This window comes from Neocloeon triangulifer, unplaced genomic scaffold (genome assembly GCF_031216515.1).
Source record: "Neocloeon triangulifer isolate White Clay Creek 2 clone unplaced genomic scaffold, ASM3121651v1 ptg000006l, whole genome shotgun sequence".
NCBI classification, from domain to species: Eukaryota; Metazoa; Arthropoda; class Insecta; order Ephemeroptera; family Baetidae; genus Neocloeon; species Neocloeon triangulifer.
Genome location: NW_026775549.1, coordinates 2,790,212 through 2,810,463, shown reverse-complemented (window position 1 = coordinate 2,810,463; position 20,252 = coordinate 2,790,212). Strand labels below are relative to the sequence as shown.

The following is a 20,252-nucleotide window of genomic DNA, read 5'->3' as shown; positions in this document are numbered from 1 at the left end:
TTTAATACAGGCAATTAATACCAGATCAATAAAAATTTTTTTGCCTTACTTTGAAATTAAAAATATTTAAAACAATTTAAATTTTATATTTATTTGCAACAATGTCTTCTGCAATTGTAAAAATTTATAGAATGTATTAGAAAATATTTGAAAAATCATTGGGGTTTTCTTTCAAAAATGTGATGAATCTATAAACGAATTGTCACAATTTTTGAAATTGTCATTCCAAATACTCAACATTGGCCATTCAAAAAATTCAGAGGCCGAAATGCAAGCAATGCGAGAATTTTTTGTAATAAAATCCGAGGCTGTGTTGCGCGTATTCTCTCGAGCAGCACTCGCGCAGACGAGAGCGCCGTGAATAGCGTGAATAACCGGCGTCACTCTCTTTTGTGCATGATTAAAAACCCTCTGGGAAGCTTCTCTGGTGGATGGATGGATGGTCGAGATGAGTTTTTGCCGCTGTTTGAATGAAAGAGACGAGCAGCAGCTTTTTGCCTGCTCCTTGCCTCAGACAGAGTGTGTACTCCTCTCTCTTACTCTACACACTCGCTTTTTTGTAGTACCGCACACAGCACACTCTCATTGTCAAACTTCTAATTGTAGCCCGCTTGATGGCGGTTTTTTTCTCAATGGATTTTTTACCATGCTTATTTTTCTTCTATAAATTTTTAATTATTTTTACCAAAAGATTTTATTGTATGTATGTATGTGTTTATTGAACGCCAATGGCGTGCGACAGGTTACATAAAATAAATACAGCATAATATAATAAACATTAAGAAGGAAAAAACGTCATTTTTTCCATTTAACTTTTGAAGCTTCAATAAGAGACATATCATTTTTTGCGCATTTGAGGAAGTGATAAGTGTCCATCTGCTGGTTACACTTTTTGCACACGCAATTTTCTTGAGCACTCGCGTGGTAATTTTTAGTCCGGCACAACACATAGTGAAAACCGTGACATGCATATCGGGTGAAAACGTGTCGATTTTCAAAGCAAGCTGTTTTCCAGTTTTGGTCGATCATTGCTGGAGTGTCAAAGAATTTTAAGTTTATTTCGGCTATTTTAAAGGATTGATTAGTGAAAAATTTGTCATAACTTTCGGTTTCGGGGAGACAATATTTCTCTCGCAGATCCTCGATGAAAGAACTTGTGTCGGCTAATGCATATGTGTATCGAGATTTTATATGTTTGGAGAGGGAGAGAGCTTTTTTAAGGAAGCGTGATTTAACTGTTTCGAGGTGCTGAAGATCATTTAATGATAAGTACGGCCAAAGTGCTTCTATTCCGTAGCTTGCAACGGGGGCGATAGCGAGAAAAATTTTATTAAATATTAATTAAAGTATTTTTAATTATTTTTAACAGTTAAATTCCATTTGAATTATTATAAAGCAGGATTAATTAAATTTATTACTTTTACCAGGTAAGTAACTTTTATTCCAGAAAAATTTCAAACACGACTGACTGCCATGATTTTTGTGTGACTGGATCGGCTCACCGCAAATCCACCTAACTGATTGGATTCACTTTACTTGGTGACCCACGCGTGCTGCACCAGGTGCTAGTGGCTGTGTTTTGTGCAGTCAGGTACCTGAAGTAGCGCGCGGGGACGCCAGGACTTGCATCGCAGACTCGGCCCGAGGGAACCATCAGAACTTCAATTATTTTTGCACCCCATGTTCATTGTACTTCATCAGGTGCTCTGGTGTTTAAGAATCCCGGCACCTGTCGGAGTGCAATTGATACGAGGGTGCTCAAACAACAAACTTATTTGAAAATTTGAAATAATTTGTAATATTATGTACATTGTATATTTAATAAATTGTATTTCATATCTATATTTTATACACAAAATTTTAGAACAAGTATCAGCGCGTTTTACACATTATCTTGTTCGATTCGAAACTCAAAATCTCTCAAAATCATTTTTTTTTTAATTTATTATGAAAAATTCTACAATCATAGAATAATTCTGTAAATGTGATAAAGAACTGAATTGCTATTTATTTAATGTATTTTAAAACCTGTGAAGGAAAATATAAATTGATATAAAAAATTCTTTTTTTCAAATTTAACGATTTTGTGAACAAGAAATTATTTTTCAAAATGCAGCAGAGCTCTATACTAGCTGCTGCATGCCCAAATTATTCAGAAATAAAATTTAAATTTAAATACGAAATTAAATGTTGACAAAATTATAGCAAATTCTTGAAGTTCGACTCTGCCACGTGGTGCTTGCGTCTTTTTGTGCGTATTTTTGGGTCACACCACATCTATGACGCGCTTGCATACCAAAAAATTAACTTCTGCGAACTTTCGCGGCGTCATGTGTGCCAATTTTCAAGACAAACGAGTCATTTTGTCAACAAAAGATATACGCGGTGCCTTCCCAAACAGCCAAACCTCATAAATTCCACAGCCTGCCTTACAATGCTGCTCATGAAACCAAATGCTTTTGGCGTGAATCACGTCGTCCACTTTTGTAAACTGCGACGCCGCGCTTAATTGTTGCGGAAACAAAAATGTTTTGGGCTGCCCTCTTCAGCTGACACAACAAGTCAATTATTTATGACGAATGGGAAAATAATTCCAAAGCTCGCTTATCCGAAGTTATTGCTGTTGATTCAAAAAGCATTTTGGTGATTCACGCCGCTCGCAATTTTATGTTTCCTCTCTGTGAAGTTTTAGTTGCGCGGCCAATTAGTGGTTTGATTATGTTACTCGGAATTTGTCAGGCGAGCACCTTATTTGGTGGTGTGATAAGTTGGCTGCTGGAATGCAACCTGCCCGTCCACTCACTCGCGGCGGCGTGTCTGCTCGGCCTGCACTCTTCTTGCATTGCAATCCATCTTGCCGCTGTCCTCGGAGTGACCTTGCGGGTCATCGAACCCGCTTTACGCTTGCCAACAACGAGCAACGAGTTTTCCAAAGCTTGCGGCAAAGTGGATTGGAAAAAAATTATATCAATTCCAATTGGTAAATACCAGATCAGAAAGTTTAGTCCATATTGAGAAGATAGGAGGCTACTTAGGGAAAAATTATTGAAAAGTTGATTTTAATAATAAAGAATTAAAAACGGAGTTTCAATTGCAATATTTTTATTTCATATTTTAGATTTCAGTAGCTTTTTTACACTTTAATAAACAATTGGTTTATGTTTGTTAGTGACTTGTATGGCAACGTTAAAAAAATTTACTAAATTAAGTTATAGAAAAAAGTATATTTCTTTCTTTCTTAAGTCTTGTATTATTTATTATAAATGTCTTTTTATTCAGATTCAGGTTTTTCGCTATTTGCAATCCTTCAGATTTTGTACTTATTGAAGAATTGGACTAAAAAAAGTAGTTTTTAGAATTTATTTTGAAAACTGTAAATAAAATATTTTTGCTTATTTACCTCTTCTTATCATTAAACTCCCTGCTTTCACCTACTGCTGAATTAAAATATTTTTTAATTTTGTTTCATTTGCTCCTTTTTAAACTAATATATTTTAACCTCGACACTTATTTATTTATTTATTTTTTTTTTTGTGCTGGTCTAGTTCACTTTTTCATCATTAAAGTCTGACCACAGAAATTATTCAATTAAGTTCTCTTGCACAGATTTAACAACCCTCGTAAAAACCGTTATCTAAATAATAAAGACACAGTTGCTGTCCTTGCAATTATTGATATTAAAAAAAAAAACAATTATAAAAATAATTATATATTGCCAATAGAAACTTTTTATTAATCTCTGTTACCGGGTAAGACCTAAAATCAGTTTTTTGTTTGTTAAGTCTTTGACATTTTTTATCAGCCCCCATTTATTGAGCTTGCTTCATGAGACGAGAATTTAAAAGAACATAATTAGTCTTTTATAGAATGCATCTCCTAAACTTGAAATATACCTTGATACCTTGTATGTACTTTTATCTAATTTATTATATTTTTCTAATGAAAATCTCTCGTAAGCTGGTTCGCGAATTTAATCTCCCTTATTATAATTGTGTAATGCAAGGTTTAAAAATTAGTTGTGAACTCTGTCTCGGCTCTTTTTGGACAGAAACAAAACGTTTTCTTTTCTCCATTTGAATGGGCAAAAGAAGAAAGGGAAATACTTCAAAAGAAACGCAGGAAACAAAGTGCAGTTTTCCTCTCTTCTGACAAAAGCAACAGTTTTGAGATGCGGATGACAGTTCGTTTGCATGTTTGCATTGCACGCAAACAACAGGCAGGGCGGCACATCAAGCCTCTTGAAAGCGCAAATCACTTCAAAGGGAAAATTCCTACCTGGTGCGGTTTTGCAGGGAGAAGACAAAGCTCTCAGGGGCTCGATTGAGAGAAAAGCAGCTCTCGGATATATATTATAATTCCTGGCATTTCGAGACGAGTTGGACAAAGAAAGAAAGGGTGCGTTTGAGCGACCAGCTGTTGGCCAACAAATGCGCGCCTCCCTGAAGGGCAAAACGCAAGTCGGCGGGGACGACAATGGGATTGGCCTTCGCCCCCGGAAGACAAGACAAGCCACGCACCCATCCAGCAATCAACCCTTGCATTGTGGCTGACAAGGACAAAGGCCGCTCGTTTCTCTCTCTCTCTCTGACTGTTGTAAATCCACCACAATGCTGAGGACCCACGCCTGTCAGCAGATACATGGAAATTCTTTTAAATCGAGACACGCTCACTCCAGATGATACATGCGTCCGTATTATTCTTGGCCTCTGGCTGCAGTTGCATTCGGGCTGCAACATAATGCACTTCATTTCGGACTCTTGAGCAGCAGCTTTCCTTCCCCAACTGCGCTGACGGCCGCAAAAGCGGTGCTGCAATTGAATTGTTGCACCAAAACAAATTTCATGCCTACCTCCAAGAATCCGTTCCGTGGAATTTTTCAACGTTCACAATATTGGGAAACAGCCCTTCTATTTCATTCCCGGTTTCTCTTTAGTGTTCCGTTACATTTGCATTTGTTATAAAGACATTTGAATGATAAATATCTATTTCTACATATTATAAATAAAACATTTGACTGTTGTTTATAAAAAAACCTTATATTTGACCCTAAAATATTAATCATTTAATTTCATCACGACAATTTTGTTTAAATACACATTCATATTTTGAGATTATTTATATCAAGAAATAATCTATGAGAAATTTGCATATCAAGTTATCAAGTAACGAAAGATAATTATTTTTAAAACTTTCCCCTTCAACATCGTAAAATTATATTTGAACCTTCCAATATCCATGGCCATAACACTTAATAAAATAACAAAATTATTAACAGTGAATTGAAAAACTGTAAAATAGGCAAAATTACATTCAGAATATTTTAAAGTACATTAGCTCCTTGTAATGCAAATTTAGAGCTCTTTAGATGACATTTGAGCAATTCAATATTTCATTCATGACGTGGAAATATAAGCTGTGATTTTCAATCTCCAATTTTTGTATATTTTGTGCGGAAATAGAAATAAATCTAATTATTTGCGATATTTTTCCATCATGTATTCAGAATAATTAAATATCCAATATTAAGAATGTTCAGGAATATTCCAATTCGCTCAGTTTCAGAATACACGCTAAATTTCTTTAGGAAAATAGAAACGGAAATTGTAATACACTTTACAATGCAAACAACTCTACACAGAAAATTGCACAAAAAAAAAATAAATAACTAACAAATTAACAATATCATTTTTTGTCACTTGTTTTCCTTTCCAAAATATATTCAATTTTTTTTGCACAATTTGCAATTTGAAAAATCCAATTAATAAATATTTTTTTTGTCTTTGAAAATCTTCTTCAAACTATAGTTTTGCCAATTTCCATTGGAGCAATCAGATCACAATCGCTTCAAGCTCGATCTCTTTTCCCCATCTTTGTATAAATCTCGGAGCGTCCAGTGCGAGTCATTGAATCCAATAAACCACCCCGCCTTGTGCACATAGCCATCAAAATTTACGGCCGTACGTGTCACATTAAAATTATCCCTCAGTTCCTGCCCGAGCGTTTTACACCCCGCGTGCAGCAACTTGAGAGAAAGCGAACTGCTCTTTTATATAGGCATGGCGGTGATAGATGTGCGACAGAATCAATTATTGGTCCCCGCAGAGGAGGCAGAAATCGAGGAGCACGATTGCGTGTCTATTGTCTCTATTTCACGGCGCAAAGAGAATCCGTTTTCCACTTTGAGCGATCCAATCCGTCCAGTTTGTTTCGCGGCTCGATTCATCGCCGAGTAAAACTGCTTTTCATGGCCGCTCCAAATTGAGACACATTACTGTCAATCGTGCCCCCCGCACACATGCGATCAACCCCCAAAACATGTCATTAAATCCGGGATTTTACGTTCTCAGGGGATGCTGCACCGCACCTTTCACGGCCACAATATATAAAAAAGCGGAGGGGCCGCTGAAAAATGATTTCGCCGGCTCTTGTACCAAAAATACCAACTTTTGCGCTCCGGCTTTGGAACAATAAATTTTGCGGTTCCCACCGAGAGCTGCACGGAGAACGGGGAGAGATTTCTCATTTTGAAAAATATCTACGAAGCCATTTACTGCTTCTCTCGTTTTTTCCCGCTGCACTTGATGGTTTTTATCGATTCACCCTCTCTCTCCTTGTGCATGCAGTACTTTATATTTTTTCCCTGTCAGGCACGCGTGCGGCGAAAAAAAAAACAACCTGCTCGCGAGTCTGTGTTGTGGCTCGGTATTTTAATTAAAAAAGAACATTATTCATCCCGCGAGCATTTTGTACACGCTCTTGAGTAAATATTTGGCATTTTGTCTCAAGCTTTGCATGGGACATAAAAATGTGCATTTTTGCGTAAAAATTATTTCTCCGGCAGGCGGGGTTTAGTTGGGAAATAAATGCAAGCAAATTTAATTTTGGAATAGCTTTTGTGTCAGCCTAATTGTATGTCATGAAACGAGTTGATAAAAATGTCAAAATCATCCCTTACATATTAAAAAGCTCAATTTTTGAGCCAATTTCTGAAATCCTAAAATAATGAAACTTGGTTAATTTATTGCCAAAAAAGATTTTTTGACGTTAAAAATAAAATTTGCAGTCTTCAATCAAAAATTCAAATATTTACAATTGTTTCTGTCCAACGAATTAAAAAATATAATTTTTTTTTTCGAAATAATTATTTCCTTTGTCTGAAAAAGCCTTTGCCCCGGTGCTTTGAAAAATGGATTTTTCCGCGTTTGTTAGGTTTTTTGTAAAATGTTATGAAACTTTCATTAAAAAGTAAATGACAATTCGCCTTCCTTGTTTGTATGAAAAGTCTACATCACGATTATTTAGTGCGATTTGAAGATCAAATTTTTATTTGTATTTTTTTTTTGTATGGCATTGAGAACAAGATAAGTATGCATTTCTCAATAAGGTGTTCAAGAAAATAAATCAATAGAAGCCACGTGTAGCAATGGAATTAAAAGAATAACGTTACGTTGCAGCACAATACACTCACTAATCAATACTAATCAATAATTTAAAGAGAAACGAAGAGTTGCGTGCGACTTCCACGAAGAGAGAAATGGTCATCGCGGTTCAGTGTTTGTCTGCTCGAGGGTCCTTTTTCTTGACATAAGAGTGACATCAACAAATTCCACTGGCATGTGTTGCGTGATATTTTTTCAAACCCTAGATGCTCTTCAGTTCAAGCAAGCAAGTTGCCTAAATTTCATTAACAGAATCAAACAAAAATAAAATTTCAGTTCATCAACTGTATTTGTTGTAAAGATTTTAAATTTAATTTAGTTAAAATATTTGGAAGTTAAGGGCTGCTTGATACGAAATAATGGGAATAGAACTTTACTAAGCACAACATATTAAAATAATAAAACAAAATGCAATTATTTATTTTGCTATAATTTTTTTTTTAAATTTTTATATGCATTTAAAATATACTTTTTTAAATTTATATATTTTAATTTTTTTTTAATTAAAAATTATTTTTTTACGTTACTACTTAAACCTTTTTTTAGATAAAATTTGTGAATTCTTGCACGTATGAAAATAATTTTATATTTAAATAATTATGCGCATGCAGAAATAAGATTGTCATATTAATAACATTAAACTTAATTCGACGCCACATTTTTAGGTTGATACCTTTGTTTTTATCATGATTTTACATTGAATTAATAAATAAAATATCTATAACTATATATAAGTATATCAAATTCATAATTGTGCATAAAAACAGTTCATATATTTTTTTTCATCTGCGCATCAATATCTTTCATATAGAATGTTGAATGTTCTATCTTTCATATAGAATGTTCTACTTGTGTAAAGCAAAATTATTTACAAGAGTTTTATAGTTTAGGTACACAATACAATCAATACGATGGGTATATAACGCACCCATATGATCCGAGACTAACTGGCATATATTCCCGCGCCATTATAAAAGGTTCTTTTGTTATGGGGACTTTCAATTTCAGATATTCATAATAATTATGCATTATGTTGTTTTCTAATTAAAGTTAAAAGTTGAAAACGTGGTTTAAACGACAAAAAACTGAACAATTAACCAGCTAATTTTCTAGCTGCTAATCTTACTATGATGCAATGTTGCTAACGTCTTTGATGACATTTATATTAAAATTCTCGGCTCAGCAAAGCCGACAAAAAACAAACGCACGGCTTTAAATTTGATTTAAAACCTCACGATTACGTCGTTCGTTCTCAACAAGAGCAGATTATGCAAAGTAATAATAACGCGTTCCATCTTTTCTCCTATCAAGAGCGGCGTCGAGAGCATCGTCAGGGCTTAAAAAGCTGCTTTTGGTGCGGTGCACACCAGAATATGATTGTGGGAATGCGTGGAAGAGAGCAGCGCAGCTTACTTAATCTCCGGCGCTCGGCCTGATATAAGAAGAAATTTATGGCGTTATCAAGGGGAAAATGAATTTTTTTGTTCATTCCGTGTGAATGCAGCTCGAGATTTTGTGTGCCGCTGCTTGCAATAAACAAACGCGGTGATAACGCATAATAAACCCCTCTTTCTCTCTCTCTCCTTGATGAAGCGACCATAAAACTATTATATAAACTTTGGATGTATTCGTTCGTGTTGCCAGCGACGCAAGCTGCTCAAGCTGTGACGAAATGCTTTTTTGATTTCCTGCTTTGCATTAATTTAGTTGTTTTTGTTTTTTCCTTCCTCGCGCAGCGTGCAGCGAAGCGGCCATAAACGGCCACTCTCCGCGGCGAAAACGAATATAAAGTGTCAAGTATTACAAAAAAATTTATTCCAGAATCCGTTGAATTCAACGGACGCTGCCACACACGCTCGGTTTTTTTATTATGTGTATTATTTACGTATCAAGATACCGCTTCCAGCAGTGTTGTTGTTGCTTTTTTTAAAATTTATATTTTATGATTAATCAAAAGAAGAGATGCGTGCTTATAAAATTAATATATAGAAATTCCATGGGGATTTAGTATAATTTAGATTCAACTCCCAGGTCATTGGTCGAATGAAGTCAGAAGCTTTTGAGATTTGGCACCAAGCTCAGAGTCTTGATGCAAAATATAATTGATTTATCTTGTTTTATATTTTTATCACAAAACGGCGAATATCAATTTCAGCCAAACATGAATCATGTAGGTGAAAATATTTTCCTTTATTTCACTGACCTACAGTATAATTTGGCGATTATTGCCTAAACCTAAGAAAGATTATTTATTTAATTAATTAATTTATTAATTGAATTAATTAATTGTATCCGAATCCAAATTAAGGAAATATCAGGTTAAATTTCATTTCATTAATTTTGCTCTACCTCAAACCTCATAAACCCAATACTGCTGGCCGTGCAAACTTTTTGCCGAATCTTAATTTTTTTTTAATAATATTCACTATATTCATTTATTTGTACCATTTTCACATCATAATTTGATCTATTAAAATCATTATCAACTTTATCGAAATTTACCTGCCTAAATAATTCCACTTATGTGTTATCATGCAACTATTAAGTCTTTGTGAAGGTAATAATTTATACACTTAAATGAAACGTGCAATCTGCAAAAGTTAAATAAAATTTATACTCCACATAAATGTAATTGACAGTTTTAGCCCAAATTAATAATTTAAATATTAATAATTGTAAATAATGCTTAATGTTTAAAATTATAATAATTCAATGACTTACATAAATAAATGCTTTCAATTTTATTATATAAATAAGTTTAAGAATTAAAAAAATTTGTAAGAACAACTGGCATGTTCAAAAATATTTCTGTTTTATTTCCTTTAGAATTCAAAGTTGTTCCTCAAACTGGTGTGATTGTGATGCTGGTGCTCTCTCGGCGTAAGTTCCATTTTAAATTTTCAAGGCGTGCAGGAAGGGCATGTAGATGAGTCAGAGCCCGACGCGGCACCCACAGTCGAACACATGGTGCAGCGCGAGATGATTTTTTCCTCATTTGAAAACGGCGGGCGGCGGCGTTACACGTTTTGTTTCATTTACTCTCGCGGCGGCTCTATTTGCTTTTGTTGAGGATTAAAATAGACGAGCAGGAATTCCTGGCCTCAAACAAAGCCACGCTCGGAATTCCGGCGAGGTATTTTCAGATTTCGAGCGATTACTAAAATGCAGCCGACGCGCCGCGTCCACCCACCCGCGAGAATGTGGGCTAATTTGTACTCTTGGGTGCCGCGCCGAAAAATGAAAGCACACGGGGGTGATTTTTTTCTATTAGTGAGGCGAGAAAGCAGAAAACGCGCGAGTGCGTCTCTCTCTTACTTTATTTATTTCTGTATCTTATCTCTCTGCTGGTGCAGCCGAGGAAGAGAGAGAGAAATTGAGAGACTCGACGGAGCACCCTTTCTTTGACTTGCGCAGCACTCCTTGCTTTTTTTCTAATCATTCCCATCGCATCTCCTCTGATCAAACACACTATCCGGGACAAATAGACAAGACTTGGCGCCGATTGGGAAATTATCAACCTATTCCCAGGCAAGAAGAGGAGCCCATCTAATCAGAGAGAGCAGGGAGCTCCTTTATTTTGATTTTTTTTATCTCTGTTCCTTCCTTCCCTCGACATCTCTGCACTTATCACAAAAATTGACTATTTAATTATTTCAATAATAATGTCACTAGAAAAATTGAATAATATTTCAGACTTTTAGAGAATCGGATTTTTATCTGATAAAATTGGGAATTCTTCATAATTTTCCTAAATTAATGATTAAGAAATAATTGCTCAAAGAATCACGTTTCCTAAAGAAATACAGGCATGCCAAAAAAGTTAACCAAAATAAATTCATTAATTTTTGCTGGAAGTATTTAAGTATAAATTTACATCCCAATCCAATTATATGGGTATTATATTTAATGCATTGAAATATGAATATTTAATTACAAAATTAATTAATACCGCGGCTTTAAAAAATGTAATAAAACCCACACAACTATGAATCTTTATTTTCAATTGATATAATAATTTAATATGTGTGGGAATGAGTGTCCTAAAGTTACTAATATACATTTAATCAAGATCCACAGATCTCGGAGAGCAACAATTGTTAATTTAATTTTTAATTTCCACAAAGTAAAGGTGGTAAATTCTGCAAGGTATATCGATCCAATAACAAAATCAAGGTTTGTTTTTATCCATTAAGATCAATTGAAGTTGATAAATAAAGTCATATTAAAATTTAAATTAAGATACTCTTAAATGCTAAATTTGAGTAAATTTTTATCATTTTTATTCTCACTGTGGCCTTAATTCCATTTAGTTTTGCTGATTACATGCTCTATTTTATCTTTTGCAAATATTTTTTTTAGTTTGTTTCCGCTTTCCATTGAGTTTGAGTTCCCCCTTGTGATAATTCGCAACGGTACTCGTCAGCTGCAATTTCTAATGAAAAACAGACATTTTCTCTCAGTTTGGCTATTTTTAAGTTTTCACATATCTCTGGCAAGAATCTTTCCTTGAAAAATCGCACCCCAAATCACACTTCCGGCAGAAAAAACGCGGTGTGCACAAGAAGCCAAGTTAGAAAAAGAGGCGGTTCATGCTTTTACTCGTTTTCGCGTCTGATACTTTGCGATAAAAAAAACTCCTACACACGAGGCACACACAAAGTTTGACACAAGCCTTCCTTCCCCCATTTCCGGCGCGGGTTCTGCTCGTGTATCAGCCTCCCTGAAATAACACACGCTCTCTCTTTCTCTCCGCCTCGCATCTCTCTCTCTCTCTCCAGCTCGCCCTGAAGGGTCACCACGGGCACAAGCAGCCACTTTGTATGTTGCTCAGGTTCCAGCAATAAAAAGGAGAAAAACACACACCCCCCGACCCACCGACCGACGGACACACAATCGGCGCGGTTTCTTGGAAATGCGCGCCAAACGCAGGTTCCGTTCGCTTGCCCTCGGATTTCCCTCTGCCGGGGGACAAACGCACGGCCTGACATTGAGTGGAGCATTTTAATAACCCCTCATGCACCGACCTTCTTCTGCTTTCCATTCGACGCTCGGACAAAAAGCAGTTTGACGTTTGATGCGGCGCAAAAGCAGCCCACTAATGCTAATTCGTGTTTTTTCTTCTTCTTCGTGTCTTAGGGGAGATTTGCAGTAGCATTATTTATTTGAATATAAATAAACACGGCGAGCGTGGCGAGTTTTCCAGAGCGTTTTGATTGCGGATGCTGGTAAAGATAAAGATCCTCGTGGGAGTTTCGGTGCGCTCGTCAAATAGCAAATGAGACGCAGACTCCTGAAAGCAAAGAGAAACGTTTTGAAATTCGGGGGTAAATATTTGATCTGCAGCAGGTGGACATAATTTCAAATTTAGCACTGGAGGTTCCCCAAACGATAATGAGTAAAGCAACAAGTTTTTTCCCTGGCGTTAAAAAAACATTACAAATTGTTATCTTGCAATAGATATAATAATAAAATGGAGATGAAATTAAGGGGAAAAAAATTATTTTTTGATACATAAAATTTGGACTGTTCAATTTGATCCCATAAAATATTTTAGTAAATTGACTATGCTTGATTCTCACACCATAGTCGTTCTATTTTTTGGGAAACGGAACAATTTTTTATTAAGCATTTAGGCTACATGATATTTGTAAGTAAAAAATTCCACATCTAAATAAATTCTCATTTTTAACAATTCATCAAAAATTGTTATCAACTAATTATATAACATAAACATTGTAAAAAACCCTTGTATTAATTACAATACATAAGGAATTTTGCAATATCGTTTTCATAAAAAGATATAATATTTAAAACAAAATTTAAAAATTTGTTTAAAAGATATAAAAATATTTTTTATATTTTTATATAAATATTATACATAATTATTTTTATGCTCACACAAATTTTTTAAATTCCTTTTTTATAAAATTACATTAAATTTAATTACCATAAACTTATTATATATGTATAAATAGGTTTTTTTCTACCAAAGAGCTAAAAATTCCTGACGCTCATAAACTTTGACCGCAGCAGCTTTTCCTTGTGTGTTGTGGGCTTACAGAGTAATTCACTTTTTTAATTCCGGGATTTGCACAAGGGGGCATAAAATTCTGAACAAACATTTAAAACCGGCGCTTCTTTTGCACGCTCCGTTGGGGGGAAGCAACGGCTTTCCATGCGGAATGAGGAACATTAACACGAGTTAAAACACAAACCGTCATGTTTTGCTGCCGAGGATTAAAATTCAGCCCAAGAATTATAATGCAAAACAAAGGAAAATGAAATGAATTCACGTTTATGAAATTGTAAAAAGAAATGGAAACAAAAATATTTTGTAGTTTGTCAAATACTTCTCATTATTTATATTGATAATATGTATTATAACTAAATTGAAAAAAAGCAGAAAATATAATGATAATGAAAATTATGAATTATTATTTTAATTTTCCATAAGAGCTTTTAATTAGAAGCAATTTAACTGATAAGCCAAGCTGATGATTTCTTCGGAAAATTGGCTGAACGTGTATTATTGTACTAAATATCCTTCTTCCAACAAATTAAATATTTTTAAAGTGTTATATAATTTGCAAAAATTATTGTACAAATGGACAACCATTAATTTTCCTATCTAAATCTTAAATGAAATATAGGAGGTTTACCGCAGCTCAATAAACTCAATTATTGAGTCTCAATAACAAATTGGATAATTGTTTTGTTAATCATACTCTTTAGTCACTTGACTTTAAATTGATTTAAAAAATATTTCAACACCTGCACAAATCCAAAATCAAATTTTCTCCCTGTGGTATAAAAATGTCGAGTAAAAAAAGGATTTTTGAACTCTCCACATTCTTTATACTTGCTGCAGAGACAAAAACAAGAGCCGTCCATGTACCTGCTGCTCTCGAATAAATTGCGAAAGTATCATTCAGCATCAGAGAGACAAAACGCTCTCAACCCTCTGCTCTCTGTCGTTGCGTGTGTGCACGTCGAATCGATTCTTTTTATATACGCAAAATAAAAAAAAAAAAAACCTGCGGCTTTGCAGACAAAGAGCGAGCGAAAATAATTCCGCACGCATCTTTTCGCCAAACTTCCTGCGAACCCCTTTCGCCTGCAACTCTCTCCCCCCTGTGTATTTTGCGCCCTTTTGTTCGCGCGTGCACCGCGCGTTCTTTTCGCCAACGGCCGCGTGGCAGGTGCTTCGTCTTGTCCAATGGGGGCCGCTGGCCGGCAGACACGCCACCGGCTTCTTTGTCCGGCCAAAGAGAAGAAATAATATATATAGTGAGCGAGAGAGAGCAAACCGCAAGAAGCTGCTGCACTCGGGCAGTGGGAGCTTGAGAACACGTAGCCGACTCGATTCCCATCATCAGCGGCCAGACACACTCACGAGTGACGTCACAATGCAGTGCGCGAATCCGCTCTAATCGAATTGAATTATTAATTTGATCGCGCTCTGGAGAGAGAGAGACGGACCCGGAGAGGCACGCAAAGATAATAATGAACCGACGGGATGAGAGTGAAGCAGGGAAAGGAGTAAAAGCCGGTGGTGTAGGGCGGGTGGTATGCATTCGCCGGTCGCCGCACATTTCGCCGGGTAGCAACAGTCGAGGGGAGGCCTCTCGCGAAAAGAAGAAGCTCAAGACTTCTCCTCTCTCTCTAGAGCTCACGCACTCACACACACACACATACAGGGGCGGCGGAGGGAGAGTTTGCTAAAATCTTTATATTATTAGGGGGCGCCCCACGTGTACCGAATGTAGTACGAGAGTGTGCAAAACTGCTTTTTACCAAAACAGCTGCCCCGCGTCTCGTCTGAAGGGGGTGCGCCGCGCAAAAGTTGATATTATTATTCCCCTTTTTGCTGCGTGCAATTCCGAATGCAAATTTTCGTCTCGCTCGTAAAATCGTAATCACTTTTTCGGGTAAACTTGCGCACCGACTTTCCAGTTGCTCTCCTGCTTAATGGGCCGAGAGACGGATAAGAGGAAATATAATTCGCTCGAGATAAAATTCGGAATAGTTAATTAAAAGGGGGTGGTTTTGTAGCCAATTAAAATGCGTCGTTTTTCATATGTACCAAAAACGTGGCTCGTTTTCTGCTTTTTATTCGTGTAATATTTAATGTATAATATATAATAAAACACATGCTCACTTATAACTTACGGCCTAGAGATGCGTTTCAAACGTACAAAATAATATTCATAAGGTGTCTGCTTTGCACTATTCTTCACATTTTTTCTTTTCCCTTCCACAAAAGCTGAGGTGGCGAAATACATAAATATTTGTTAAAAACGATGATTTCATATTTACACATTAAAAATTAAATTTTTAATTTTGACACATGTACGATCAATACAAAATTTATTGAAATTTGAGGAAAAACGACAAAAATGTTTCACAATCATAAAAATGCAGTTAAAATGCGCCGTGGTTCCCGCAACAATGAGAGCAGCATGTTTTTTCAGTCGTTTATTGCACGCACGTACAAAGTATACAAAAATAAATTAAACATGATCAACACATTTAAAATCAACATCATATTTAACAAAAAGCCACGCCCACCTATTTAAATAACGCGTGCAATTAATTACAGACGACAGAGAAAATAATATGAATTGATAGAAAAATTCTTTGAACCGATTTTAAATTGCATTGTTGCAACAATGTGAAGTTTTGGTCCCAGATTGTTTTAACGTTGCACTGAGTTTGAACTTAAAGTTTAAAACTTAAATACAAGACAAAAATATACAACCTAGAAACATTTTGAATTTTGTGCGTAAAATTACTACATCAATATCTAAGCAAGCCGGAACTGTCCACACATTTATATATAAAATTAAAAATTTCAGACTTTCCTTCAGATGTTAATTTTCTACGAGAGATGCGTGATTATTTTCTAGTCTGATATTGAATACAATTAAATTACACAGTGGGAAAAGGTGAGCTAAAGGAACGGCTAGCGCGCGAGTATTGGGGCGAAACTGCTGGCGGCAGAAAAGTGATGTTGAGACGAGGGACATTAATTAATCTAGACTGGCAAACATTCAACACGCTGCACGTAACGATCGTAATTATAATAATACGAAAAGGACGAGGCGTGAACCGGGTGCTGAAAGACACTAATTAGAGACGCGCAGCACACGCGCCGCATCTCCGAAAAGATGGTCCGCGGAGAAAACTCTCCGAAACCTGCCTTTCTCTAACCCGCAGACAGCAACTAACGATCCGATCGATTAACAGTTTAAATAGACAATATCGTGGTCGCCACAACAAACAATATATGTCCTGCTGGATTTATAAATTGCACGGCAGTTTCAGACCTTAATGCTAATTAATTTACAAATATAATCAATAAAAAACTCTATTCCATCTACAAAAGTATGGCTTCATTTGCACTTTGAACTTGACGGCGACCGTCTTGCAATTTTCTATAAAAAAAAAATCAAATCCGAAAATACTGTTATTTAACGCGCGTGCGCACATTGGGCAACTGCGCATGAGCATAGATTTTTTTAAATAAATTACGGTTAAAAGCAATTTGGCACTAAAAAATTCAAAAAAAATTATACAATTTTTACAAGAACAACGGTCAGCCGCCCTTTGCGAGAAAAATATGAAAAGCATATTGGATTGTGTTCTGTGTGAGCAACGGTGACGATTCTTCGGACGGCCCTCGAGAAATAACGTCCTTTGAAAAAGCCGTCCGGGTCCCATTTTCCCCTTTTTTTTAACAATTAGATGTACGTGTGTGATTCAGAGTTTGGTGATTGCAGTAGCACGCAGTCTTCTCTGGTCAGTTGGAGCAAAAAAGAGTTCGTTCAGTGGTACGCGGCGAGCACGCGAAGGGCGTCTTGGTGCGACAGTGCCTGCGCTCGGCACTGCCGAGATCCACCTCAGGGAGGCCCTCTGCTCTGCGGATTCACCGGTGGCGTCCAGTTCAGGCAGCTCGGGTCGATCTCCTTCACTTTGCCACGTCGCTTCGTCCGCTCGACGTACTCCTCAATTACGTCCTGAAACAGACAAAAATTATTTTAATTAACTAAACTCATTAGATTGACGCTATGATGTACATTAATTGGAACCTTGCGATACGTACTGAAGTTGCAAGAAATTGTTTGTTTTGAAACTGCATTGAAAGTTACATAATATGTGATTGAAATTCTTCTTATAATTAATTATATGGCATAAATAATTTGTATTTTTGATTTAGATTAAAAGTGATAAAACCTAACTTTTTTTTTTAAACAGCAATTTGACATAGAATTATTATAACTTGTGTAATTTTTAAGCATATTACGTTATATGTATTTAAATTTTTACAAGTTTTTACTTTATTAATATTATTTTACAATTTTTTTTTATAAAGTATTTAATATTTCAGCAGCAAATTCAAATTTGAGGGATAATTTATTTTTTTAGCCAAGGGTTAAATTATATAGAATAACTATAAATAAACTGACTTACAAGAATTATATCAAACAATTATTCAAATATAATTTCAGTCAGAGTGGAAAGGAAGGAAATAAAAAATTGTTATTTAAACCTATTATTATAAGTTATAAGCCCTCTTGAAGCAATCTATAGGTAAAAACATTAATGGTCATAATCATAACAAGAGTTGTATGATTATAATTTGAAAAATTTAAAGCTAAATTGTTTGTTAAGTTGATCTCTTCCTTAATAATATTCAGATAAGGTACATTTTAATATTAATCAGAAATTGAGCAATGTAAGTTTATTTGACTAAAAGCAAACTGGTTATAAAAAAATGTTTTGGTGCATAACGTTTACGCGTTTAGTCAAAAGTTACTGATTTCATTATTTACAGTGTTGATCACGGTACACAGATAATTAAGCCGATGCATTTACAACCTCTTGCGAAATAGCATATTATATATTGAATTAATAATTAATTAGCTACCCTTCTCTTTTCTTCCAACAAATTTTTGAAACGTTAATTTCTTAATAAAGATTTATTAAAAAATTTGAAAGCAATGAATAAATTTATTCACCAAATACCAGATTGGAGCAATCGCTTTCAACCGCCTCGGATATGCAAACAAAACTAACAAAATTAGTGCACCTCATTGAACTTTGGCATGCATTAACCCTGGTCTCGCGCCGCAGGGTCGAATTTCTCCAGTGGAGCGTCTTGAGTGCGGCCCTCCCTCGGCGAATTATGATAATCGAAATCAAAGAGACTGTTGCTGCCTCCCTGCCAACCCCAACGTGGCCCACGGAAGGAATTCGAGAAAGGCATTCCGAGCAGCCAAGCAAAGTGCACTCGGAAACTATTATGCAGAAAACGAGGAGACGGATTTAATTTGTGCGCCCCAAGGTAAATTGCAAACGGCCGCTTAATGCGGCGCGGTAATAAAATAAAACTGCTGTGCGCCATTCCGAGAACCATAAAAACAATCCGAGAGAGAAAAAGAGGGATGAGAGAGAGAGAGACTTGCCTGCTTCTTGAGGATGATGTGCTTGCCCTTCCAGTACTTCATCATCCCCAGTGCCTGCAGGGTGCTGACAATGTCGTACGAGTTGATGGCCATTTCTTGGCTGATATCTGAAACAAAACGAGCGCCGAGATCATGATAAGGTCCAACATATTACTACACCAAATATATAAGCGAAACACACAATATGGCACTTTTTCATTCTGTCCACGCAATTTGGGGAAGATCTTAACTCGCGCGCGGTGAAATATGAGTCGACGAAAGAACGCGGGTTTGTTGTATTGTTGGTTGCGGACTGCTTTCTTCCGTGCTCGGTTCGGCCACTCGAAACGATTGAACGGAAAGTTGATATGAAATAAATGAATCGATTTCGAAACTGCATGTCGGAAAGCGATACGTCATCTCTGTTGTACCGCTTTTCGGGGAGTAATCCAATTTTTCCAAGGAAAATTAATGGGAAAACACTGTTTGATCAGAAACGATAAAATATTTCACGAAAATGTGAAAACTAACAGCAGAAATGGCAGCAACACCAAGAAAAAAAAAATTAAATTATATAATCTTTTGGAATTGCAAAATTATTACAGGTCAATAGTCAATAGTAATTAATTTAAAAAGAGTGGCTTAAATTTGAGAACATCTCTTTGTTCAAAAGAAAGCGTATTTTTGAGATGAATTCAATACAATTAATGTAGAAGAAAAACGCTTCTTTCATTTGCTTTTAAATTATAAATCTTAATTAAAATATTTATGTTAAATAAATGCATGAAAAAATTTAAAACGTTTTTGATCCTGACTTTCAAATTTATTTTTAAATTATATAGATAAGCATCCTGCTTGACACCCTATTTTGAAAAAAAAAATTTAAAAACATTTTAAATAAATACACCCAAATACACCAAAGTTAAAATTAATTAAGTTTGAGATTAAACTTTTCTCATGTAATAAAAAAAATTTTAAAAATTTAAATAAAAAAAGAATATTGCTAAAATTAAATATCCAATTACGATAGTTGTGCAAACATAAATATTATTTCTACCGACTCTGATCAAATCACGATTTTGCAATTAATGGTTATGTAATTATGTAACTTTAACTCTGATAGGCTGAAGTAAACTTAATTCCGCAAATAACGATCGACTGCAATTACGGAATAAGCAGGGATTGCGTGATTGCAATTATTCCTTTTATTTTTTGCCCTGCTCTCTCGCTCGCTACTTAATGGCCATGTCAAGCATTAACAACAGCACGAGGGACGATTCAAAAATGCTCAAGCTTGCACAAGGAGAGCCAAATTGCCCGGCAGCGTTATTAAGTCGTTTTCTTTTGTGTAATTATCTATGCACATACC

General features: G+C 35.6%; 2 protein-coding genes across 3 annotated transcripts in view; both read right to left on the bottom strand.

The window, feature by feature from the left end:
• LOC132194290 (barrier-to-autointegration factor) overlaps positions 1–20,252 on the bottom strand; it is a 295,962-nt gene that overhangs the window by 77,303 nt on the left and 198,407 nt on the right. The window lies entirely within an intron of this gene.
• The window catches only part of LOC132194226 (histone acetyltransferase KAT7), a 148,233-nt gene continuing 143,498 nt past the window's right edge, over positions 15,518–20,252 (bottom strand). For both annotated transcript variants that reach the window (XM_059615383.1, XM_059615382.1), the window contains exons 10-11: positions 18,905–19,011; positions 15,518–17,455 (exon numbers count right to left, since the gene is read on the bottom strand). In XM_059615383.1, the coding sequence (XP_059471366.1) occupies positions 17,339–17,455; positions 18,905–19,011 (224 nt within the window). In that variant the 3' untranslated portion in view covers positions 15,518–17,338. The remainder of the gene's footprint in view (positions 17,456–18,904; positions 19,012–20,252) is intronic.